The 27056-nt window shown below is 45.4% G+C and overlaps 1 protein-coding gene across 1 annotated transcript in view; it reads right to left on the bottom strand.

Annotated features, from left to right (window-relative positions):
• Positions 1-27056, bottom strand: part of DMBT1 (deleted in malignant brain tumors 1) — a 219150-nt gene that overhangs the window by 17784 nt on the left and 174310 nt on the right. Inside the window, exon 7 of the mRNA XM_077350946.1 lies at positions 25741-26034. Coding sequence (XP_077207061.1) covers positions 25741-26034 — 294 coding nt within the window. The remainder of the gene's footprint in view (positions 1-25740; positions 26035-27056) is intronic.

The raw sequence follows: 27056 nt of genomic DNA, 5'->3' as shown, positions 1-27056 counted from the left end.
TCCCTATGGCCATCACTATACCTTCTGGCAGCAAATCCCACATTTTAATCACTCTCTGTGTATAGTAATATTTCCTTTTGTTCCTCCTGAACCCACTACACATCAATTTCATTGCATGCCTTTATAGTATTTTGGGAGAGAGAGAAAAAGTTCTGTTTGTCTTTTCTCCCCCCCCCCCATGCATAACTTAATACACCTGTATTCCAAATGATGATGCACCATATATTTAGACAGGGGCATTACAGTATCAGCTGTTTTATTCTCAATCCCTTTTCTAGCTATCCCTAACAGAGTTTGCCTTTTTCACTGCTGAAGCACAATGGTTTGGTACTTTCATTGAGCTACCCATTACAACAGCCTTTCTCAACTTTTTTATCATTGAATATAAGGATCTTCAAATAAACAAATCTTTTGTTTATTTGAAACAAAAGATTTCAATTATTAAGAAAGTACTCTTATCAAAATATTGTCGAAACTAATCCGTGGACAATATTTCTGTGTCTTGATTTCTAAATGCCTTTTTCCTATTGGTGGAATACCCCCCCCCCCCACTCAGGGCCAATTGCTGCTCTTGCTCAGGATTCCAAACAACCCTTCCTTTCAGGCTTGCTGTGAAGGAAGCCTCTAACATCAATGTACTAAGGAGAGGAATGCCTTTCTCCATCTGGGTGTCATGCTGAGGGACAGTGTCTGTGGGCCTCTTATAATCCTGCTGCAGCCACTCCCTGCTGTCAGGAAGGTGCTGTGAAACTATATGTTCCTTTTCTCCCCCCTCCAAACATTTGAAACCTACTGTGCATGGTTGTTGGGAAGGTGTTCTTTTGCAGGTGTTCTTTTGCCTCCTCTTTCATCTGCCCAACAATCTTGTGTAGGAGGCCAAAAATGTTTCTTCTTTACAACAACCCCGTGCACACTCCAAGGCAGCCATTCTTGCCTTGAGTTGATCATTATAGTCTGGAGGTGAGCTGTAACTGCAGGAGTTCTCCAGGCCCAACTGGGAGGTTGGCTACCCCTGGCCTAGAAATATTCCTTGATGTTTAGAGGTAAGTCCTCAAAAGGGTACACTGTCTCAGACCCCCCCCCCACTCTAAAGTAGCCATTTTTGCCTGGAGAACTGATCTTTATAGTCTGGAGATGAGCAGCGATGGTGGAGACAAAGTGTGGCCTGCAAGCTGAGGTGGGGGCAAAGTGTTGCGGGTGTGTGCCCCTGGGCAATGGGCTCTGGCCAGCACTTACCAACAACCGTTTCCTAAAGTCCATTGTAGTTTTTTCTGGAACAGGATTTATTGCTAGTGTATAAATAAGAAGGGACACAGTACAGAGAAAGACTTATTAAAATATATGTCTTTATAATAGTTTTTTTTAAAGAAATCTAAGTCTAGTGAGCTTCCACACTACCACATTATTGTACCACTGAATCATTAACTTAAGAACGTAAGAAGAATCTTGCTGGATGAAGACAGGGGTCCATCTAGTTCACAATCCTATTTCTTGCAGGAACCAACCAGTTTCAGAGGGCCAACAAACAGGTCATAGGGGCCAGAGCCTTGATAAAGCCTTTAAGTGCTGATATTTAAAGATTTTTCTTTTTGCCTCTGAATACAAAAGTCCCCCTAAGGGCCTCTTGTGGCGCAGAGTGGTAAGGCAGCCGTCTGAAAGCTTTGCCCATAAGGCTGGGAGTTCAATCCCAGCAGCCGGCTCAAGGTTGACTCAGCCTTCCATCCTTCAGAGGTCGGTAAAATGAGTACCCAGCTTGCTGGGGGGTAAACGGTCATGACTGGGGAAGGCACTGGCAAACCACCCCGTATTGAGTCTGCCATGAAAACGCTGGAGGGCGTCACCCCAAGGGTCAGACATGACTCGGTGCTTGCACAGGGGATACCTTTACCTTTACCTTACAAAAGTCCCCTTTAGTCACCATGGCTGGGAGCCATTGATGGGCCTCTTATTTATTTATTTATTTATTTATTTATTTATTTATTTATTTAGATTTTTATACCGCCCATTTCTTTGCAGCTCTGGGTGGTTTACATTGAACATTATATAATACAAATTACATGGAACGATGTATAGTACCAATAGTATGTAACATAAACTTTCATAAACAGTGTGTAACATAAACCACATTATAAATAACAATTAACAGTAACATTGGGGGTTGATTCTTTCATGGGTTGGTTCTTTCAGTCTGGGGGTTCAGCAGCTGTTCTACGTCAGTCAGCCTCAAGTGAAAGCCTGGTGGAAGAGCTCCCTCTTGCAGGCCCTGCAGAACTGTGGAAGTTCGGGCAGGGCTCTAATCTCCTCAGGGAGCTCGTTCCACCAGGTGGGGGCCAGGACCGAGAAGGCTCTGGCCCTTGTTGAGGTCCGACGTGCTTCTCTGGGGCCAGTTGGAGGTGGCGGAGTGTAGGGCTCTTTTGGAGGTATAGGCAGGGAGGCGGTCTCTCAAATACACTGGGCACAAACCGCGTACGGCCTTAAAGGTGATTACCAGAACCTTAAGCTTGATCTGGAATTCAACTGGGAGCCAGTCAAGTTGTTCTTCTCTGTGAATGTCTAAATCCCTCTGGAAACCAGCTATATTGATAGCTATTACTATCTCTACTATCTCTATTAAGAGCCTCTTGTGGCGCAGAGTGGTAAGGCAGCCGTCTGACAGCTTTGCCCATGAGGCTGGGAGTTCAATCCCAGCAGCCGGCTCAAGGTTGACTCAGCCTTCCATCCTTCCGAGGTCGGTAAAAAGCTTGCTGGGGGGTAAACGGTAATGACTGGGGAAGGCACTGGCAAACCACCCCATATTGAGTCTGCCAAGAAAACGCTAGAAGGCATCACCCCAAGGGTCAGACATGACTCGGTGCTTGCACAGGGGATACCTTTACCTTTACTATCTCTACAGGCAGTGAAATCCACAATGGGCTCAGTGGTTGAATAAAGAAATATTTTCTGCAGTGAGAGTTGTAATTTGAAGTTACATCCTGATAGGCTATGGCTATTTTCCCTCACTTTCACCATGCATGTCCATCAGGTTTTCTTTTTCATTCTGCATTGATTTTCCTCTCTTCAGGGCTCATTCCTCTCATTTCTTTGAGGGTGATCTTGTAGCAGTTTCATTCCTTGCTTTGATTCCAGATTGAAGGTAATTCACAAGCATTCCTTTGGATCCCCCCCCCCCCACACACACACACACAGCCCTTTGGAGACTACTCCACTGCCCACATTGAGATCATTCCTCCCACTAAGCACTATGCAATTTCTAAAATATTGTTCACAAGTCTGTAATAAATCCCACTGTTTTTTCTTGTTTGTTTAATGCCTGTTCTGGCCTGTTCAAGAACGTTGTAGAAATGAGTGGGTATCTGTGGTACAGTAAAAAGTATGTGCTGGGGAATTGCTAGAGAGACAGCATGGGGTGGTGGTTAAGAGTGGCAGACTCTAATCTGGAGAAGTGGGTTAAATCCCCCTCACACAGCTGCATGACTGTGGGCCAGTCACAGTTCTCAGAGAACTTTCTCAGAACAGTTCTTTCAGAGCTGTCTCAGACACATCTACCTCACAGACTGTCTGTTGTAGGGGGGGGGAGAGGGAAGGTGTTTATAAGCTGCTTTGGGACTCTTTTGAGTAGTGAAAAGGGGGGGTATAAAAGACCCAGCTCCTCTTCTCTACCCCTCCCCTATACATGAAAGAGTAACGAGAGATTTTTTAATCCACTTTTTAAACTTTTAGAAAGATCATCTGATTTCTTTTAGCTATTTCAAATGCAGTTTCAAATGAAATAAAATCCATCACCATAGACTGAACAGTTAAAAACATGCATTCAGTACTTTGGGGGACAACAATAACAAAAAATGCATGCATTAGAGATGTAGCTCCTCATGAATCCCAATTATTATTCCATCAAAAGGAAATAAAACTGTCATATTGTAGATCATGGCATAGTCCATGGCCAGTGACACATAAATGATCAACTAGGAACTATGCAGTGCTGGCACAGCACAAAACCATAGTCCCAATTCATGGATCCAGGTGGGCACTCATGATCTTTGTGTTTGGTCACTTCCAACACACCATCAACTGATGTCTTCTGATAACTTCTCTTAGTGGCTCCACTTAGCTCTTAAATAGCATGGGGGTCAATGACCCAAGAAAATAAGATGACAATTCCCATCCAAGCTGGGAATCTTGGGAAATTTGGGCAAGAGCAGCTCGAGAGCTCCTAGTTCAGGAAACGATGATTGCATATTGTGAGTGTTTCCAGAAGTCTTGTTACCAGATTTGCAACCGCTGGCTGAAGGGACAGAGCCACAACAAGAAGATGCCGGACCGGGTGGTCTTGAAGCAATACTGGTAGTCTGGAAAAGATAATAAAAGTTTGAGGTGGCAGGTTTTCAGGTGCACATCACCAAGTTCTACCTGAGAGCTTGAGGGGCTCACAGGCTCTAACTCACCACAATGCACTCCTCTCAGCAACCTGTCTGGCTGCTGCTTGGCCACAGTGAACAAGTCAGAACACATGGATTCTTTCATTTTGCCTCTTCATCATGACCAGAAGATAGAGCTTGCCAGACTTGGATGCTTTAGGATGCTTAGGGCTAATCCTGCGTTGAGCAGGGGGTTGGACTAGATGGCCTGTATGGCCCCTTCCAACTCTATGATTCTATGATTCTATGACTGCCCTTGAAGGTCCTTTCCTCTCACGCTGGCAGCTGACAAGGCCCCTTGGCTAAGCAGCAGAATGGAGATCAGGAGGGGAAGAAGGGATGGAGTTGGGGAATTTTGCTCACCTGCTTTAAGCATCACAAATGTCTCAAGGGCTTGCAGGCACACCTCACGAAACTCACCCCAGGACGTCACTGCCAGGAAAACACAGGGAAAGCAGGTATGGCTCCTGCCCTTCCCTCCACCAGCATCCTCCAAGCTCCTCCACTGCCTTCGGTTGGCCAACATCCACTGGCAGCTGTTAGCCCTGCCTCCCCTGGCTTCAAGCCACGACTGTCCACTAGTTCCCCTCCATCTTTCAGCCACACACATTGGTATGCCATGCTTGACAGCAATGAAGCACCCCCCCAATCCCATGTGCACACATAAACACACACACACATACACCATTCAGCTAACCCATTTACACCATCACTCCACTCAGACATACCCCCCCACCTGACCTATCTCCCAGGCACAGGTACTTACCAGGGAAATGTGGTTTGGTTTGTGATTGAACTTCAAACCAAACCACTAACCAAGGGGTCCATGGGTTTCCTTGTAGCTTCAAATATGACCTTCTATAAACAATCAGTGGCAATGGTTGTGCTAAAAATTGGGTTACTGACCCTCAAGGAGGGAATGGACACCCAAGACTGGATTCCTAACTATGGATGGGGGAGAAAATCATTGCTGAGAATCATCCAGAAACAAGATGGCAAACATACCACATTGTTTACACACAGAGATAGTCGAAGTCCATAACTTTTGCCACTGACTTTATGACTCAATGTTCATTATGATTTGTGTTCAAGAAAGAAAAGAGTTCATTGAATTTGTGAGAGGGAAAAGAAATGAAAAGCACATTTTTAAATAAGAAGGAGAAAATATCCCCTGGCTAATTTACTTGCCAGCAGCATCAAAATGGAAAGACCCACTTAAGAGAGAAGGTGGTCAGCTGAGAGAAAGAACTGCTTATTAACGGGTGATACAAAACTTTGGTTAGGCAAAATGTATAAATTGTCATTGCAGTATGATTCTGAAACATACCAAGTTAAAGAAAGTATAAAATGGGCTCACATCCATGGACAGTGTATATGTATTGCTCAATGGGCTGCATTGCAGAGTTGTGACTTGAAATACCATGAGTGTCAAATGTCAACAGAAAACTGGTCTGAAATGTTTCTTAGATGGGCTACTGCTCCTCAAGATATAGCAAGAATGGCCAAAAGTTACAATAGCAAATGTTGGAAATATCACATTGCAAAGGCATTGTTGTATCCTAGCAAGTAGAAACATTGGATTATGATTCCTGAGTTGACGCAAAAAGAACTGAAAGTTAAATTGGCGTTGGATCCAAAATGAAGGTGAGGATACATGATAGCAAATAATATTAAAATGCAGAGTGACCTTCTTAAAGACCTAGGTGTAAACTGCACAGAGCTTTTATTCCAATCCCAGGTCAATTCAGTCCCTGCCCTCTACACAGAATGTGATTTCCGTTTGGATTTTGGATTATTTAAATTTTCCTCCTGCAGCAAGAAGGATTGATCCGGAGTGACCCTACCTTTATTGTGCGATATCTTAGAGTGCATTTAACCCTCAATATTTAAAGGCTGTTCTGAATCTGGGCTCTCCTCTGGTGGTAAAGGACCCATGATTGGCCACAGGTGGTCATGTGACAAACTTGCCTTAAAGGAGAAGCCCCTAATTTCTCACAACTTCTGTCCATCTTGGATTTTTTTCTGCCTTCTTTGATTCCCCCCCTTCAAGAAAAGAAAGGATTTTTTCCTTCCTTCTCTGACTTCTTTGATCCTCTCCCCCCTTCAAGAAAACAAAGAAAGAATCTCCATTTGCCTCTCCCCCTCTTCTGAGCCTCCCTAACCACGTGCAGAACACTTTCCTGTTTCAATGGGGAGGGGGGGGGAGAGGAAGACTCGAGTTCAAATCGATCTGAATTCAACAGGATTAACAATGGAATAAACAAAGTAAGTGCAGACTCTGCCCTAGTCACAGCAGCTGATAGGGTCCGTTATGCAACAAGATGGAAAAGAAAATGGGACAATGGCGAAGCTCTGGGGAAAATATGAACCATGGAGACAAAGCAGTAGGTGGCCTATAATATTAGGGTAATGTAAAAGGAGCTTTTGGCTTTGTGTTTAGATTTCCTTTCTTCAAACAATAGTTCTGTGAAGTGCAATCTGTAGTATTCCTCTATTCACTGAACAAAGAACATATCCTACACAAACCCACAGACTCAGAGTCCCTTTCAGCCCCTGCCTTCAGGTCCCAAAGAAAGCTGTGCAAAACAGCTGAGCGATGCAAAGCAGAAAGCAGCAGTTTAAGGGGATGACAATGAGTCCCTTTAAACCCCTGCTTTCTGATCTAAAGATGGACCACCATGAAATATTGAAAATTTCAGGAATGTTTGCGATGGCAGGCCACCCCAAATTTTGGTTCGCGAAGCAGGAAATGGATGAAATGGTCATGAACGTCTTACGTTCGTAAGCCGGATCATCCCCATGCCTCCCAATCGCATATACTCACCTTCCATACACAAGTCCTCCAGGAGGAACAGGACCTCAGCAATGTGCACCTGAAAGGACGGGCCCTGTGTTCTGTTCATCTAAATGGATAAGCATTTGTAAGCTGTTTTGTGCCCATACCTCCCCGTCTCATACAATCTCCTTGGATACACAAGTCCACCAGAAGGCCCAGGCTCCAGCTCCATAGAGCGGAAGGAATGGGCACTGTGCTCCATTCATCTAAATGGACAAGTGCAGAAGCCCTGTCAGTTGGAACGGATGGGCACTCAAGCCATGTCCCTCAGAAGAAATGGGCACTACTTCAAGACCTGTTCATTGGAATGTATGGGCATACAGGCTTCCATTCCCTCCTACTCTCCCTATCCCTTCAACAAAACCACCTCATCCTAGCTTTGGTCTACCGCTACCCACCCCCTCCCCACCAGGCAACTGCAGCCAGCTACAGTCAGCCGACATCATCAGGAGCTTCAGGCATGACATCCCACCAGGCTTTGAGGCACCAGTTGCCCCCTGCTTACACTGCAAGCCCTCCCGCTTTCAAGAAAGACCTTGCCTTCTTGATCTTCCCCCGCCCGTCTGCACATTGCACTCTTCTTCCTATGAAATCTCCTCCCCTCTTGTGGGCCTGGAACATGAAGTTTGCCACAGTCCGGTGGAGAATGAAAAAAATAGGGCTCACTCGGAGAGCTAAGGGCCATTTTCACCACAGCCCGATGGGTGGCCCTTATCCTCACTTCACCAGTCCCTGAAATGGAACACCATGATCCACATGGCTACCACTCCCAAATACGTTCATTCCGGTGGGTGTCTTACAATGCCACCCTTAATCCCTAGAGTTTGGGGGGCTTAAAGGGTCTCACTCGCCGCAATGGGCTCCTCCTAGCAATCTGTCTATTAGGCAGGCCGAGTGACAAGGCTGTGACAGCCAGTGCCACCCCACATGGTTCAGTAGGTATGTGAATCTAAGGCTCCCCCATTGGGTGATTCCAACCACTGTTTGGCTATTACTCAGCCACAATGAAAAAGTCAGGACACATGGACTCCTTTGTTCCACCTATTTCATTTTGCCTCTTCATCATGTCCAGGCGATAGAGCTTGCCAGACTGCCTCTGAAGTCCTTTCCTCTATGCTGGTAGCTCAACTTTCACACTGACTGGTTGGCCACTGTTCATCGGGCACTGTGCTCCATACATCGAAATGAACAAACACCCAAGCACTGTCCGTGAGTACGGATGGGTGGCACACAAGCCCTTTCCATCAGAACAGATGGGCACTCAAGCCGTGTTCCCTCAGAAGAGATAGGCACTCCTTCAAGCCGTCTGTTGGAACGGATGGGCACCAGTGTTGCATTCCCTCCAACTCTACTATCCCTTCAACCAAACCCCCTCGTCATAGCCTTGGAGGTACCTCACACTGGCTAGTCAGCTACAGTGAAAAAGTCAGAAAACATGGACTCCTTCGCTTCGCCTCTTCATCATTTCCTGATGATAGAGCTTGCCAGAGAGCCCTCTGAAGGTCCTTTCCTCTCACGCTGGCAGCTCACCTCTCATGTTGGCTGGTCAGTCGGGGCTCATAGAGAACTTTGTTCCACCTCCTTATAAAACAGCAAGAGTTCAGAGTACTAGCAGCTATATCTCACTTTTAACTCATATCCTGAGTACCAGCACATTTTGAAGCAAGTCAAACCTGTGCCCATAGTCATGACTCCTCCCCTTCCTCTTCCCACCGCCAAACTCTTGTGCCTGTTGTATTCCTGAATATAACAGGCTTTGCCCCAGTATCCAATAAACAACCACATCCTTATCCATGGTTCCGCTATATATTTGTGAAACAGCCTCAGGGGTGGAATGTGTCTGGCTGTCCAAGATGGAATAGGGCCAGTCAGGGTGCAGCCAGCTTTGCTCCTGCAGCTCCCACCCTCTGTCCCTGGACTCTAGCCTCTTTGTTCTCAGATGCACCTCAGTGACTGGAGCCAGCAGCAGGTAAGGGGAGAGGGCCCTGGCCAAAGTGTCATGGTAGAGGGCCTGCTAACAAGGGCCTCTTGGGCTGCTAGGCTGGGCCTCCTAACAAGGGCCTCACGGCCTGCTGACTGCCTGCTAAGGATCTCTGTGTTGGGCCTGCTAACAAGCTGCCCAGCCCCCGCCTGCCCCATTCGATCCGGCTGTCAGCTGCAGCCCAAAACCACCTTACGCTGCCTAGCCAGGGGAGGGGGCCCTTTCAAGGCCTTAGGAATGGGCTTTGAAGCTAGTAGTAGTAATAATACTCCTAAAAACAATTCCCAACGTTATATAAAAATAATCACAATAGTCTGGCGGTACACAATTAAAAATTAAAAATTTCCCCCCATGCTTCAGGCCATTGGGATCGGTCCAGATGACAACCTATGACTGGCATAAGAATGGAATAACCTCAACAGGGGACAATCATCCAGAGGCTCCTGGCTCAGTCTAGCACTGTGCACAGGAACCAAGGGTGGGGGAAATCCAATCTCATACCCCGGCATCCCCGCCCAGCCTCAACCAAATGCCTTGCAGGGGAGCTCCATATTGCAGGCTCTGCAGAACTCAGAGAGTCCTGTCAGGGCCTGCAGCTAGTCCAGGAGCTCATTCTATCAAGTAGATGGGATTTTAAATGGATCACAAAACTTTCCTTCCATGGTGTGGAACTTTTTGGATTCTAACATCTATTTTCACTTAATGTGATCCCAAGCCACACAATTAAATATTTGCAAATGGGGCTATCTTGACTGTTGGTATTTTGATGATTAGCAAACAATGGTTAACTAGCATTAAACATTTTTTTTCATTTTCTGCTGTATTAGCAATCAACTGTTCTCATTTAGTGTCCAAGTGGAGCTGTGGATCTTTAATGAGTTCTGTTACAATTAGTTAAGGTGACCAGATTTTAACATTGGCAAAGTGGGACACCATTGACCAGGGGGGGTTCTTGATTAAAAATTTGGTTTATATGGAGCAACAAATATTTTCATAGAACACATAGGATGCAAAAATAGTATTGTATATATATATATATATATATCTTTAAACCGCCCGTGGCGCCACAGGCGCCACGGACTAAATAAATGGTTAAGGGCTCTTGAGGTGAGATTTGTCCGTGATGAGGAAGGGTCCGGATTGGACCCTTCCTCAGGACAGACAATCGGAGGGACCAATCGGCAGGCGCGAAGCGCCTGCTGATTGGTCCCTCCGATTACCAGCCCCAGCAACTGCGAGCCACGCGCAGCGGCGTCAGCCGGCTACCTGAGGGTAGCTACCTGATGCGTCAGGCCGCTGCCTGAGGGAGCCCCCGGCAGTCGCGCAGAGCCAGACACGCCGGAGCCGCCGCCGCGACGACATCCACCCCTTCGACTCTGCAGCTGACGGCCGCACTTCACGACCACGGACACATCAGGTAGCTCCTGCCCCGCAAAGACATCCCAAGAAGCCGCCAGACAGCGCGGGACGGCCTCGCCCTGGCCCATCCAAACCCTACCACCCGCGCCCGCTCCACCCCAGCCCGCACAGCCACCCCCCACCCCCATTGCCGCCCTAGCGCCCGCTGTATCTAAACTGCAGCGGGCTTAATTACTAGTATATATATATATTTAATTTCAACATAAGTACAGTTTGCCAGGTGCCCCCAGATGTCCCTCCCAAAGTGGGACAATCTGGTCACTTTAAGAAATTGTAAATATATGCATGGGGTTCATACATTAGGGTTTCCAGGCACAGCCTGGCAACCAGTGGGAGACTTGGGGGTTGCTGGCAACATCATGACATACCTGGAAGTTATGTCACATCTAGAAATTGCTGGAGTTTCCCTGGAATTGACATTGTACTATTGATCAATGGTGACTTTGTAAAAATAATTTCCCCTCATAATCTACATCAGTGGTAGTGGAATATGGGATTGGGGTATAGCCCCTGTCCCCATCAGGGGTTTGGCAGCCTTATCATCACATACATAAACTTCAAGTTGTCCAACTTGGGGATGGGCCATTTTGATTATCAATTAAGTGTACAGCACTTCTTGCTATGCAGAGCAAATAATCTGTAATCTCATGGTGAACAGAGTATTACTGTAGTTTTAAGGCCATTTTAAATTCTAGGGAAGGTCATGGTAATGTTCAGCCTATTACATAGCAGCAGAACCAGAAACATGGTACTCCTCACAAATCCTGCTGCTATTAGATCCAGCTTTACTGATAAACAGGGGGGTTCTGAGATCAAGCCTGTATGGAAGGCCTCCTATGCAATTAATGCCTTCCCCTCGGATCCATAGTATGTGGAAACTGATTCCAGCCATTCTACACATACAGGGACATATTACTACTAATTCATAAATCTAAAGCTCAGTGTTGACACTGAGAAATTATAACATTGAGCGATTTCAGCTCTGAAGATGAATATATTTCAGGAAAGTGAGACTATTTTAAATAATACAAATAAAAATGCCTAAGTTTGGCATGGTATGCTAGAGAAAGACAAAAGTGACAAACCCTTCAACTAAATCTTTCCCCCCATTTATCATTCAAATTGATAAAGTTAGCTGTGTTTGTTGATAAGATAATGAAAAATGAGGACTCATAGACTTAAAAATGAGTATTCAGTTGCAAGGATGTAGAAATTTTATTGCAAATAAACTGAGATCAAAATACATTTTTTATTTCTGGCATGTATTGCTTGCTGCTTTAAAAATTGTATTGAACTCACAAGACTGCTTGAACAAGGCTAATTATTTATTGTAAAGGGTCATTCCATATGTGTCCTTACTGAGGAATATATAAACCATGGCAGTTCACCAAGGAGTCACCATGGATATATCTGATGCCTGGTGTGTGCATTGTACAGAATGCCTATCACATGACAATATGTGCCATGTTCCATTTAAATCTAGTTTTATATTAAGATCTTATAGGCCCAAAAGAAATTAGGCACAATGCCACTAACTAAAGTGACTGGAAAATCAACTTTTGATTAGGATAAATGTTCCTGTCCCAATACTGTGACAATTGGGTATCAGTTACATGAATTTCAGGTGCCTTTCTTGGATCATTTTCAAAGACAAATTCAGTAGCTGCAATCTGATATTTTGTGCCGGTATAAAATTCTATAGCCTGATTATGTCAGTAACTTATTGGTATCAGTAGATATTGGGCAATGTCCCCCACAATCAATTTACTTCTCAGAAGAAAGCCAAATAGAACAAAGGTGATAGTGCCAAAATAACAGTAGTAATAGCGAATGAACTGACAGGTGTCTCTGTTGGAAGAGTTGCTTGCTTCTCCAGTTCTGTAAATAAAAAAGACAGTTTGCAAAGATCTGTTGGTAATGACATGCATATTTGTTGGCATTGTGAGGTCTGCTGCCTGGACAATGTTCAAGAATGAGCTCAGAGTTGTTTGTTCATAAATTGATGGCAACAACACAGAGAAATGATTGGCAGGTACAAATAATAATAATATCAAACATCTGGAAGCTTTCTTTAGCTTCTAAAGGCAAAGGTTTTTTAAAAAGACATTTCAGATAAAACATTTCCCCTCCAGAGTTAATGAAACTTTAATATGGATTTTCCAAAACATGTTTTACTCTGATGTGAAACCTTTAAAAAAACCAGTTTGCCTTCAGAAGCCAAAAAGCAACTAAAACGCCCATGTGAAAGTGCCACCTCCCTTAGAGATCTAAGGGAATACAAGCCTGAAAGCAGTTACAGATATAGAATTAAAAATTATTTGAGAGAATTTTCCCAATAAACAATGATTTGCCCACCCCCCCCCCCACCACTGTGTGGGATCCATGCAGAGAATAGCTATGTGAATGGCTCTACTATGTGAACGGCTCCACTGTATGACTACCATTCTACTATGTTTTTACCAACACCAACAGAAAATCAATTGATACAGATATATATAAACTGGTTCTCAATCTCAGCAATAGGTACACAGCCTCAAAACTGGAAGTGTCTTGGATGGGGGACCCATCATAAAGGTTATCGTCATAGCAAGAGAAGGAAACAAGAAATTACCATGTTTTCACTCTTCGGTTTGAAGCTGGAGTGGTCCCACAGTAACAGCCAGCTGGTTCTCGAGTGCATTTGCTTCCCTCTTCGCCCTGTGTGAGCACCCTTGGTAGCAACGGGATGCATAATCATGTAAGGTGCATACTTTAATCCAGCATTTCAAATAAACTGCGTTGTGTTCCCAAAGAAACTTGAAGGCCTGGAATGTGAAGCGAGCCAGATTGTGTCTTGGTGAAGACAGAGTTTCATAGGTATGATCGTGTACACAACTGGAAAGAAAGAAATCACAAAAGTCTCAGATTTGTTTAAATCAATATATCTATTTCTCAGTTTATCTTTAAATCTGTTTCTACTTAAATCCAGAGATTGGATCCATGAACAGATAGGAGTGATCTTTCTTTGAATGTAAAAAGCAGGTTTGCAGAAGAATCTGAAATCTAAACAAACAAGTTCCACTGGGAATTAAAACTGTTGGTGTAAGAGACTCAGTATGCCTGAATATGAGAAGGGAGTGCTAAATGTATCCAGGTATGTATGCTATTTCCTTGAACCTAAGAGCTGCTATCTGACCTCTCTCCTCTTTCTGTGTCCTTTGTTCTTTCTGTTAAGTACATGGCTCTTCATGGAGTCATACATCTCAACAGGTTCAGTACTCTCATACTTCCATACAGGTGATGCCAGATCAGCTGGACTCTTGTAATAGGGAAAGTACTCTTTAGAGTAGGCTTCTCTCTTTCTCCTTTCAAATGCAACATGAATGTGACTTGTATCTACTTGAATAAATGGAAGATTTATTTACAGCAGTATCACCCTTCTATGATTACGAGAACTCTGCCATATTAGCTAAATATCCCAGTAAAAGCTCCCCAATATAATAAAAGCAGTACCTGCGGCATTATTTAACATAATGCCCTCACTGGACATTGTTAGGCAATCATGACAGTATTGCTGTTGTCTGTTCCTGTCAAAGTCAGAGCCTGTTCCAGGGATGTATTGTCCCCTGAAGAGCCACGCCTGGCAGCAACCATGGGACAATCACACAGGATGGGCTGTTTGCTGCTGTTCAGCAGCCCCCCCCCCCCCCCCGCATGAAAGACACTGTGGTGAAATGGTTAGCATTTCAAAATAGGATTCCCCACTCTGCTGTGGAAGCGGAGAGGAGAATGCTTTAAGCTGCTTTGGGTCCCCATTGTGGATAAAGGAGGAGGCCAAAGCTGTGGCCGAGGCACTGACCGAGAAGCCAGCGGAGGCCGAGGTGGCAACCATGAAGACGCTGGGGGCCAGACCATGACCTGTGCAACTGCTGCAGGCTGAGGCACCGCCTCTGAAGCCACTGAGGGCCACACGACTGCTGCAGGCCGAGGTGCCTCTGGAGGCTGGGCCTCAATCTGCACAAATGCTGAGGACCAAGGCACCTCCCCTGAAGCTGCTGGGGGCTAGGCTATGACCCACACGACTGCTGCAGTCCGAGGTGCCTCTGGAGGCTGGGCCTCAGTCTGCGCAAACGCTGAGGACCAAGGCACCTCCCCTGAAGCTGCTGGGGGCTAGGCTATGACCCACACGACTGCTGCAGGCCGAGGTGCCTCTGGAGGCTGGGCCTCAGTCTGCGCAAACGCTGAGGACCAAGGCACCTCCCCTGAAGCTGCTGGGGGCTAGGCTATGACCCACATGACTGCTGCAGGCCGAGGTGCCTCTGGAGGCTGGGCCTCAGTCTGCGCAAACGCTGAGGACCAAGGCACCTCCCCTGAAGCTGCTGGGGGCTAGGCTATGACCCACACGACTGCTGCAGGCCGAGGTGCCTCTGGAGGCTGGGCCTCAATCTGCACAAATGCTGAGGACCAAGGCACCTCCCCTGAAGCTGCTGGGGGCTAGGCTATGACCCACACGACTGCTGCAGTCCGAGGTGCCTCTGGAGGCTGGGCCTCAGTCTGCGCAAACGCTGAGGACCAAGGCACCTCCCCTGAAGCTGCTGGGGGCTAGGCTATGACCCACACGACTGCTGCAGGCCGAGGTGCCTCTGGAGGCTGGGCCTCAGTCTGCGCAAACGCTGAGGACCAAGGCACCTCCCCTGAAGCTGCTGGGGGCTAGGCTATGACCCACACGACTGCTGCAGGCCGAGGTGCCTCTGGAGGCTGGGCCTCAGTCTGCGCAAACGCTGAGGACCAAGGCACCTCCCCTGAAGCTGCTGGGGGCTAGGCTATGACCCACACGACTGCTGCAGGCCGAGGTGCCTCTGGAGGCTGGGCCTCAGTCTGCGCAAACGCTGAGGACCAAGGCACCTCCCCTGAAGCTGCTGGGGGCTAGGCTATGACCCACACGACTGCTGCAGGCCGAGGTGCCTCTGGAGGCTGGGCCTCAGTCTGTGCAAACGCTGAGGACCAAGGCACCTCCCCTGAAGCTGCTGGGGGCTAGGCTATGACCCACACGACTGCTGCAGGCCGAGGTGCCTCTGGAGGCTGGGCCTCAGTCTGCGCAAACGCTGAGGACCAAGGCACCTCCCCTGAAGCTGCTGGGGGCTAGGCTATGACCCACACGACTGCTGCAGGCCGAGGTGCCTCTGGAGGCTGGGCCTCAGTCTGTGCAAACGCTGAGGACCAAGGCACCTCCCCTGAAGCTGCTGGGGGCTAGGCTATGACCCACACGACTGCTGCAGGCCGAGGTGCCTCTGGAGGCTGGGCCTCAGTCTGCGCAAACGCTGAGGACCAAGGCACCTCCCCTGAAGCTGCTGGGGGCTAGGCTATGACCCACACGACTGCTGCAGGCCGAGGTGCCTCTGGAGGCTGGGCCTCAATCTGCACAAATGCTGAGGACCAAGGCACCTCCCCTGAAGCTGCTGGGGGCTAGGCTATGACCCACACGACTGCTGCAGGCCGAGGTGCCTCTGGAGGCTGGGCCTCAGTCTGCGCAAACGCTGAGGACCAAGGCACCTCCCCTGAAGCTGCTGGGGGCTAGGCTATGACCCACATGACTGCTGCAGGCCGAGGTGCCTCTGGAGGCTGGGCCTCAGTCTGCGCAAACGCTGAGGACCAAGGCACCTCCCCTGAAGCTGCTGGGGGCTAGGCTATGACCCACACGACTGCTGCAGGCCGAGGTGCCTCTGGAGGCTGGGCCTCAATCTGCACAAATGCTGAGGACCAAGGCACCTCCCCTGAAGCTGCTGGGGGCTAGGCTATGACCCACACGACTGCTGCAGTCCGAGGTGCCTCTGGAGGCTGGGCCTCAGTCTGCGCAAACGCTGAGGACCAAGGCACCTCCCCTGAAGCTGCTGGGGGCTAGGCTATGACCCACACGACTGCTGCAGGCCGAGGTGCCTCTGGAGGCTGGGCCTCAGTCTGCGCAAACGCTGAGGACCAAGGCACCTCCCCTGAAGCTGCTGGGGGCTAGGCTATGACCCACACGACTGCTGCAGGCCGAGGTGCCTCTGGAGGCTGGGCCTCAGTCTGCGCAAACGCTGAGGACCAAGGCACCTCCCCTGAAGCTGCTGGGGGCTAGGCTATGACCCACACGACTGCTGCAGGCCGAGGTGCCTCTGGAGGCTGGGCCTCAGTCTGCGCAAACGCTGAGGACCAAGGCACCTCCCCTGAAGCTGCTGGGGGCTAGGCTATGACCCACACGACTGCTGCAGGCCGAGGTGCCTCTGGAGGCTGGGCCTCAGTCTGTGCAAACGCTGAGGACCAAGGCACCTCCCCTGAAGCTGCTGGGGGCTAGGCTATGACCCACACGACTGCTGCAGGCCGAGGTGCCTCTGGAGGCTGGGCCTCAGTCTGCGCAAACGCTGAGGACCAAGGCACCTCCCCTGAAGCTGCTGGGGGCTAGGCTATGACCCACACGACTGCTGCAGGCCGAGGTGCCTCTGGAGGCTGGGCCTCAGTCTGTGCAAACGCTGAGGACCAAGGCACCTCCCCTGAAGCTGCTGGGGGCTAGGCTATGACCCACACGACTGCTGCAGGCCGAGGTGCCTCTGGAGGCTGGGCCTCAGTCTGCGCAAACGCTGAGGACCAAGGCACCTCCCCTGAAGCTGCTGGGGGCTAGGCTATGACCCACACGACTGCTGCAGGCCGAGGTGCCTCTGGAGGCTGGGCCTCAGTCTGTGCAAACGCTGAGGACCAAGGCACCTCCCCTGAAGCTGCTGGGGGCTAGGCTATGACCCACACGACTGCTGCAGGCTGAAGTGCCGCAACTGAAGCTGCGTAACTGGAGGTGTCTGGGACCCTCCTGCCACGCGTGGTAAGAGGAGAGTGGGAAGGAGTCTGTGTATATGTGTATCCATTTGTGGACTAAATCAGTTAAATAAACAGACAAAAAAAGTTGAAAAGACATCTGAAATGACCACTGTCCACACAATAGATTAATCCACTCAGTTGCAAACACAAAGTACAACTGTGGGTTTTCTTCCCTTGGTTTAAGAATATTTGGATTTGAACAGTCCTGCTATATACTATATTTATCATTCATTTGTATATCAATTACTTAGGGACAGGAAATGGTCTCCATGATTTTCCTTAGAAATCCTGGCGTTTTCTTGAGAAATGTGATGCAACATACTCACCCACTCCTGATCATATCATAGGACACGGTTTCAAAGTCGTCGTGATCTGGAGATGCCACACATGTGTCAACAAATATTATCAAGTTCGGATCAGAACTGATCAGAGTGACTTCGAAATATATATTCTGTTTGAGATTAACAAAGTATGGATATATTTCAACCCGTCTACGATATGAAGCTGATTCATAGATTGACATAATAATGTTGTAATTTCCTTGTTCTCCTTTAGTGAGGTCAATGGGATTTCTGGCAACAAACTGTGTCTCAATAACGACATCCTTATTCATTTCACATGAAACATGATATTCAAAGTCCGGGTCCCTTGTAATGATATGACCAGAGGCAAATGTCTTGATTATATTGGAATAGATCATAGTGCTGTTATTCTTCTCCTGAAAGACAGGGGGGGGGGATTAAAACATGCCAATATCATATTGTCAGGTAAACTACTTTTACATTGTACTAGACCATTATAGCGATCATTTCTAAAAACTTCCTCATAGAATGTGGAGTTATATATATTTCTTTAATACAACCCATTTACACTAAACTGTATTAATTCCTCCCTAACCAAACAAAATAAATGTGGCACAAAAAGATAGTTATACACACATTTGTTATTTTAAAAAATGCACAGTAGACTCAGGGCTCCTCCAGACATAATGCTGACTCCTTTTTAGCGGAAGTCATGTAAATCAGAAGACAGTTAGGGGAACTCATATTCCTCATGCCCTTCCAGGACAAACATCTTCCTCCTGATCCAGCTATAAAGGTAAATGTCAAGGCTGAATTTAACCCTAACATGTGTTCCCCTAATCAGGATCTGAAACCCTGATCAATGCTGAGGTTTCTCTGAACTATAAATAAGGCATGAGCGGGGAAAGGAATTCACAGTGGTGGGTGGGAGTGATGTAGAGAATGTACATTTCCCTTTGTCACCTCATAGTGATTTTACCCATGGTAAAGAGGGAGCCAGTTTCCTGTCTTCCCCAACTCATACTGTGAATTAGTGGATAATTTCCTCAGCCATATATAATAGCTGTGTCCCTAAAAACCATTCATTCATTCATTCATTCATTCATTCATTCATTCATTCATTCATTCATTCATTCATTCATTCATTCATTTAATGCATTTATATACTGCCCTCCCTGAACCGCCGCTCTCAAAGGCTCTTGGCAGTTTACAATAAAAGAATAAAAGCAAGCCTTAAAAATCCCCCCAACATATTAAAAGATGGTTATTCATTAGAGTTAACTCCCATCTTGTTTCAAACTTTATATTATTCCACCCCACCATTTCTCACCTGTCTTACTGTGCCACAACCATGGAATGGTATCAAGAAGTAAACATTGTCTGCAGTAATTTCACGTCTACAGGAAGAGTCTGAATAATTGAGATGCAAATCCGAAGGACTGTAGCCCAATGTCCGTATGTATACTATGCTGATGCGTACGTGCATGAATCCTCCAGAACATGAGAGTGCTAATTAATGGAGGGAAACAACAGTGTCATGCAACAGAACATTAATTCTTGACTTTGTTAATAAAAGGCCAGACTTACCCGAGCCACCCCACTAACGGGTAGCAGCACAGGCACTAGAAGAAAGGCGCAAAAGGGAAGGATGTGTGGCAGGCACATCCAGAGGTGCTCTGACGTGAATATGTCAGGGCAGGGCAAGGCAGGGCGGAGACTGGGCTATAAATAGCACCACATACGCTAGCCCAGCCTCTTTCGTCCGGACTGCTCATGATGGATAGTTCTTCCACCCAACCACCCTGTTGTTTCACTGTGTGGTTTGAAGGTTTCTTATATTACAAATTATATTCTGCATTGTTATCATCACAGCTTGTGGGATGACATTGGGGGAGCCTGTGTTTTGGGGGAGGTCCAGCCTGTGTCCTGGACTCCCAGGTTTAGGGGCCTCCTAAGAGGTGGCTGGGTGTGAGTGGTCTGCCCCTAGTGGGTAGGCACAGGGCTCATACAGCCAGGTGGCCCAAGGTGGCCCAATGGTGGTGTGCACCCCCAGTGCACCTTGGGTGGGACACTTCCCTGGTAGGGATCCTGGTAGCAAAGGAGCCCGTGCTCCCGGTTGGGACACGGGAGGGGATTCCTTTGGGGGTGCCAGGATCATGAAAAGGGGGGCGTGGTTGGATGATCACAGTCACAGGTCTCCTCCTTATGCCAGACCAACACTCCTAAATTTTGGTTAAGAAAATAAAGCTGTGGCCTGGTTACGCCAAATCAATAAGAGTCAGTGTCTTTCTTGAAGCCGGTCATGCCCGCCTGGCCTGTCAGTGATCTAGCATCAACTAATTAAAGGGGAATTCGTGTGGCTTTGACTGATTATTCAAGGAAAGTTTAGGTAACTGATTGATGTCATCAATACACTATGGAAATGTGAACTCAGTGTTTCTAATTCTTACATCAGTAAGGCCACTGAGTTGTTCTCTGACAAAGAACTCCTATTAGCTCACTACTGCCCTGGCGATAAACTGTCTGGCTGTTTCTTTCTTCCTCTCCCTCTCCCCTTATGTGGCAGTGGTTGTGGTGGCCTTTGCCTTTTTTATCTCACACATGGGCCTCTTTCATACTGCCTTAAAAATCTACTTGCATTACTTGATGTTAGCATGTTTTTCTGCTTGTATTCATAACTTCATAAACTTCCCCTAGCTTTCTCTTTTCTTCTGTGTTCCCCAACCCCCAGTTCCTAATAAAACTGTGTATGTCTGATCTCCACTCTCTGCCTCTCTTTCTCTCTCTTCCTATGGAGCCTGTGAAGGCTGGGATTCCATCCTCCTTTTGCTTTACACTCTCTTGCAAGATCCACCAGATTGTTTCTTCTTCACACCTTTCTCCATAGTGGGTGAAACTCTTTGTTACATTTTAAAGATGTTTTTCAGTTTAAAAATTCAGGGGCCAGTTGAGGCAGCAAATAAACTAACTCTTCTGCTTCAGAGTTGCTGTTTGACAGATTGACCCAGGAATAAATATATTAAAGCTACTCTCATGTAAATCTGCAGGTAAGGATATTGCACTTTTCCCATCCCTTCCAAGGAAGAGAGGTGGAGCGAATGAGGCTGCTGAAATTGTCAAATTTTTCAGCGCCTGTGCAAAAACAAAAACCACAGAACAGAGGGAAAACATGAGGGGAAGTCTGAACTGATCCTGCAGTAGCATGATCATCAGAAGTGGCATGTGCAAAAATGCAAATAGTGGCTGCAGTTTAAAACACATGTGCGTGCATGTACGTGCACACACACACACACACACACACACACATACACAGAGTGTCTTCTGTCTTTTTCCCAGTTCTTAGAAGCTTGAAACATAGGTTGTTCTACCAAGCATTGAAAACACTAGAATGTCTTTTTCTTAGAATTCCTGGAACTAGTTGATTACAGATATCGATATACCTAGTGCCAGCCATCTTAACCTAGCCATATTCAACATATAGGGAAGAAGAATTGGTTCTTATATGCCGCTTTTTTCTACCCAAAGGAGTCTCAAAGTGGTTTACAATTGCCTTCCCTTTCCTCTTCCTACAACAAGACACCCTGTGAGGTAGGAGGGGCTGAGAGAGCCCTGATATCACTGCCCGGTCAGAACAGCTTTATCAGTGCCGTGGTGAGCACAAGGTCACCCAGCTGGCTGCATGTGGGGGAGAGTGGAAGAAAAAAAAACCCCTGGAGTAACAGAAAAAGAGCTGCAAGCACAGGTGCTGCCAAGAAAAAGAAGAAAAGAGGTGACAGCTTCTCTCAAAGGAGAGTGGGGGGGGGGGGGAGGAAATTGCTGCCAGATATTAGCAGCACCTAACAGATAAGGGAGCCGGGGTGAGTGTCTTATAAACTGAGGCAAGCAAATGCAAGATAATTGGGGACTCTTTTTAAAAAGCATTTCCTCCTGAATACACTCCCCTTTTCTTTTACTAGCCTGACCAATCCAAATTGAGATGGAGGGATTTGCCTATTAGTATACTGGAGTGTAAAATACAATAAATGAGTGATAATTTGCTGTTCTATATTTGTACTTTTATAAGGTTGTCATTTGCCTCATGGCCGCATGCCGCTACCCACACGCACCCTCAGTTACTCGCCCTTGTTAATTTTAATGATGAAATAAAAATGGGGGGGGGGAATAGTGTAGATTGTGACATTGGTCTTTAACATATTTTTTACCATAGAGTTTGGTCTTCACCATAGAGACTGGAGAAATTTAGAATATCACCCAGAAGTTTCATCATAGCCAGTGATTTCTCCACCTGGAAGTAGGATCATTTCTGATTGACAGTCTAGGAATTTCCCCCAATCTCTATAGTACAGAAGATCGATTTGAGAGAATTCCAAGAGGAAATGAAGAAAGTGACATCACCTCCAACTTCACCCTACCCAGACCCCCCCCCCCTCAATTATCCTGCATTTCACAAAATTCCAGTGGCCTCTCCCCCATTCCATCTCCTCATAAGAAAGGATGGATGCACTTCTGCAGTGGAATCCCTGGGGAAGATGTGCAAGGGAGAACAGCTATTGTGTATTCTTTCTGCATGAATATAAAGTAACATGTAGGTTTCTCTTGAGCATCACAACTTTTAAATTTCATACATTTTTTTTGTTTCATTCCCAATTCCCTTACCCACATTTTACTGTGTGTGTGTATATATATATATATATATATATATATATATATATATATATATATATATATATATATATATATATATATATATATATATATATATATATATATACTGTAGTCTGAATAAAGAAAACGGAACTCACATGTGGAAGACTGTGATGTTGTATCTATCTGAGAACCTGTTTACATGGAAACAAAATAAAAATGAGATTCCATCTATACCCAATGGACAAGCAGGGCCTCCCCTTGTGATCTTAATTCCTGGCCAGAAACATATGGGAAACGATGGTCCTGCAGATAACCCAATTCAAAACCACTTAGGGCACAGGAGTCGATCAACTTCCACAGTAATTGGCAGTTGAGAGTCACATGCTCCCAGTAGATGGCCCCAAGTAGTCATCTAGCTGCAGCATTTCACACAAGTTGCAGCACCTAAATGTTCTTCAAGGGCAGCCCCAAGCACAGCACATTGCAATAATCCAGTCTAAATGTAACAAAAGTGATCCATGGATCAATATTTCTAAATCAGTCCGAATGAGGAATGGGGTGCTGTTGATGTATCAGCCAAAACTGGGCTAAAGAACTCTGAACAACCACAGCCACCTGTGTTTCAAGTGACTATGAGAGAAAAGGAATACCCTGTTTGAGTCATTTTTCTCTGATTCATTTGGCCATTCTATTGACCAAAGTGCAGCTGTTTTAGAACCTTTCATGCTTCTCTGTCTTTTTAAGAAACATCAGCATAAGACCCAAGGACAGGCATGAGATTTACCCTGCACTGCTTTTTGTAGTCCTGGGGCTCTGGAGCAGCTGGTGAGGTGACCATGTAGTTGACTTTTCCCCCAGGCTGCATGGCCAGGCTGAGGGACAGGGTCTACAGCAAGCAGAAGGTTGGTGATCTGGATGGGCTGCCTGCCCCTCCCCTATATAGCTAAGAGCCATGTTCCCTTGGGTCTCAGTTTGCCTTGGCTTCACCACCCAACTGCCCTGTGACTCAGTTGTCATGGGATATGTTATTGTTTTCAATTACTGCCACAATTCTGGGCAATTTAGGCATGGAACCCTTTTGGTTAGGGAAATGATGCCTTAGTGCCCATATCCCATGGTTCTGGGACACACTTAAGTGGTCTTGGGGTAGAGTCGACTTCACTGACATGCCTCGCTCACGGCTGTCGGCAGGGCCCTCACTACCAGATAGCAAGGGGACCACACAGTGACTAACACCACATGGCTTCCCAGGATTTTTTTTTTTTTTGCTACTTATTGTTAGCATCCTGGCAGGTGGGCTGAGGTTCAGGGTAGTGGCACGTAGGTTGCCTGATTCAGGATCCATCTCTATGTTGCATCAATGCTCCTATGGTGTAATCAATAACACTGTGGCTACTTTATTCTCTGAAGTCAAGGTGTTGGTGGCAGTTCTTCATCTGCCCCCCTAGCCCTTACACAACTAGGAATACAAATGCATGAACATATGCACTATTTTGTCAAAAATCAAACAGCTGATTTTCTTATTTTCTTTAGAATTAGATGAATATACAAAATGCAAACTATACACAGCACACAACCAGTGCTAAATATAATGCTGCTTCCCAGCTTACTAGTTGTTGCCTTTTCTCCACTGTTACAGGACCAACTGTATTAAATCATATACTTATGGTCAGGAAGAAACACCTCCAGAAATTCAACAAACAATAGTCTTCAGACTAGGAGAACATCTATTAATGTGAGCTAGTATAGTAAGTTTATTGAAATGTCAAACTAGGATCTGGAAGTCCCAGGTTTAAATCCCTACTACAATGAAGCTCACAAAATGACCTTTGGCCAGACATTCTTTCTAAACTTAAACTACCACATTGGATTGGAGTGAGGATAAAATAAAGATGGGAGTACCTTCTTTAATGTACCAGTTCTCAGTTCCATGGAGCAAAGGTAGAATAAAAAAATTACTTAATAAATAATTAAATCTGCTTTATCTTGTGACAATTAAATAGTAGAACTTAGTCCCTTTGACAATGAAGAACAGTTCTATTTGAATGCTTGACAAATGAATTAGATAAATAAAAAAGATTAGTAATAACTTACTGTTTGTTGGTACAACAGGCAATGCACTTGGCATTGTTCTTCCTGCAAAACAAAAAGGGGATAATTAAAAAAATTAAGATACAGACATGAAAAATTAATCAGCTATCTGATCAATAATATGACATGTCTTCCAGGAGGTCAGTAACTTAACAGAAAAAGTTAAACAAATCAATCTATACTAGCTATTAAAAATTCTCTATGTTCAGCTACCTGGACAAGTTAGCCACTTGCAGGGGAAGGGGGGAAACATATGTCAAAATGTGTTTTAAAAACTTGATCCACAATGTAATTAAAGTTCTGACATAAAAAGGGAGTAATGGCATTCACTGAGGGTGATAAATGTTTGATATTTCATTGCAAACATATTTATCCTTATGATAAAAGTTGAGATATCAATATGTAGCTGTTTAGATATGTCATAATGTATTTCATTATATTCCATACAGAAATTTACGATAACCTTGAAGTCAAAAAAGAGGTGACTGCAATACCTTGACAGATGACATCTTTGTGGTGATGATGACTCAAGGTGTATAAGAGCATTTTATCAGTTAATATAAAATTAATGACAAGGTCCATTTGGTGTATCATCTCCTTAATAATTCTCAAAATGATTTCAAATAAAAAAAACGTAAAACAGCTATATGTCTAACAATAAATTAATATATTAAAGATTCAAATACAAGTACAATACTACTCAAAATGACATGGCAAAGGGTCTAACAAGAAAACAGGGAATCTGTAATATTCCTGGGACTGTTTAGGCTTGTATTGTAAGTCAAAATCTAGAAATAACATCCAAGAATAATAAGAACATTTTAACCTACCAGTTCCCTAACACTATTAAAACCAAGAAACACAATGCCTCTATATCATAAATTTAATCTCTAAACATTACAAATATTATCATTCCAGTTGATTAGAACTGTACCCTGCACTAAATATAAAGTGAAGATATATAAATGGTAAAAATAATGTTTATCTATACATAAAAAGTGGAGATTACAGTAGATATTTGAGTTAGATATTCCATGCTACTTTCTGAAAGACCACTTCAAAGACTAAATAGTATTGCTTGATTTGTAAGGCAAATTAAAACTGTACCTTGCAAAATTTATTTGCCTTTGTCCATCCTTAACATCATTCTTCAAGTGATTGACAAGACATGAAGTTACAAGAGAAATGGTGGTACTGTAGCCATACCTTCACAGGTGACACCAGCATCTTCCTGATGACCACAGTTATGTGAGCCCCAAGGACTATGAAGGCACTCAGACAAGGAAGATTCATGTCCACTGCACTGAACATTATCCAAGGTAATAGGGCCTGAACCTTGGCCAAAAGAGGCGCTTCCGTGTGCTGATACTGCTGATCCACATCCAAGCTGTTGGCATACAACCTGTGCATCATTCATGTCCCATTCATCGTCACAGATTGTCCCCCATATGCCATTATGATAGATTTCAACACGACCTTCACATCTGTTTTCTCCATTTATGAGTCTCAAGGAACCTTCAGGGGGAACTGGGGGAAATAGATTTTAAAAAATGACATGTTATTAGGTTTGTACTAAGGTGATCCATATGATTTCACTACTGATCCAATATGATTCCTTGTCAACAGCTGGATATATTTCATCTTATATTTTTATGTAAAGTTAATTTCAAGGGAAATTTGCTGGATTATCTACCTAATAATTATCCAAATATTTCTGAATTGAAAAAAATGTGGAACTAATTAAATTGGCATCTATCCATGGATAAACTGATGTATTAAAGATTCTAACATGAGGTGGAGTAACCCCATAATTATTTCTCACACACACACACCCAGTAACATTTGCCAGTTCTTTGGAAGCAGTGGCTGGATGGCTCAGGCAGAGCCACCTGAAACTCAACCCCTCCTAGACATAGATCCTGTAGCTGCAGGGAAGGGGACAGGATCAGGAAGCGTGTCTCCTATGCCTGGACGGGGTGCAAGTAACACTTGCACCAATCACCAGGAATTTGGGGGTGATTTGTTTTGCCTCCTTTTGCAGGGAAGCTCAGATCATGAAGGTAGCCCGTACGGCGTTTTTCCATCTATGCCAGGCTTGGCTACTAGAGTCCCAATTGTCGTCAGACCACCTGGCCACTGTGATCCATGCAACAGTGACTTCCAGACTGGACTTCTGTCACTCGCTGTATGGGGGCCTACCCTTAACTTTGACCTGGAAACTTCAGCTGGTTCAGAATGTGGTTTTCAGGGTCCTTACAAGGAACCTTTGGAGGCCTCAAATTCAGCCAGGATGGAAACAACTGCACTGGCTACCATTCTGCTTCTGGATCAAGTTCAAGTTTTTGGATTTAAACTTCAAGGCTAAACTGAGAGGCAGAATATAAATCCAAGAATAAATAAATAAATAAACAAAAAACAAACAAACAAAAAACAAACAAACAAAAAAATAAAAATATATCAATTTAATTCTCAATTGAAAATTATTTCCAACTAATTAAACTGGTATCTACCTAGGGATAAATTGATATATTAAAGTT

This window comes from Paroedura picta, chromosome 8 (assembly GCF_049243985.1).
Source record: "Paroedura picta isolate Pp20150507F chromosome 8, Ppicta_v3.0, whole genome shotgun sequence".
Taxonomy (NCBI): domain Eukaryota; kingdom Metazoa; phylum Chordata; class Lepidosauria; order Squamata; family Gekkonidae; genus Paroedura; species Paroedura picta.
This window is presented reverse-complemented; position numbering and strand designations above follow the sequence as displayed.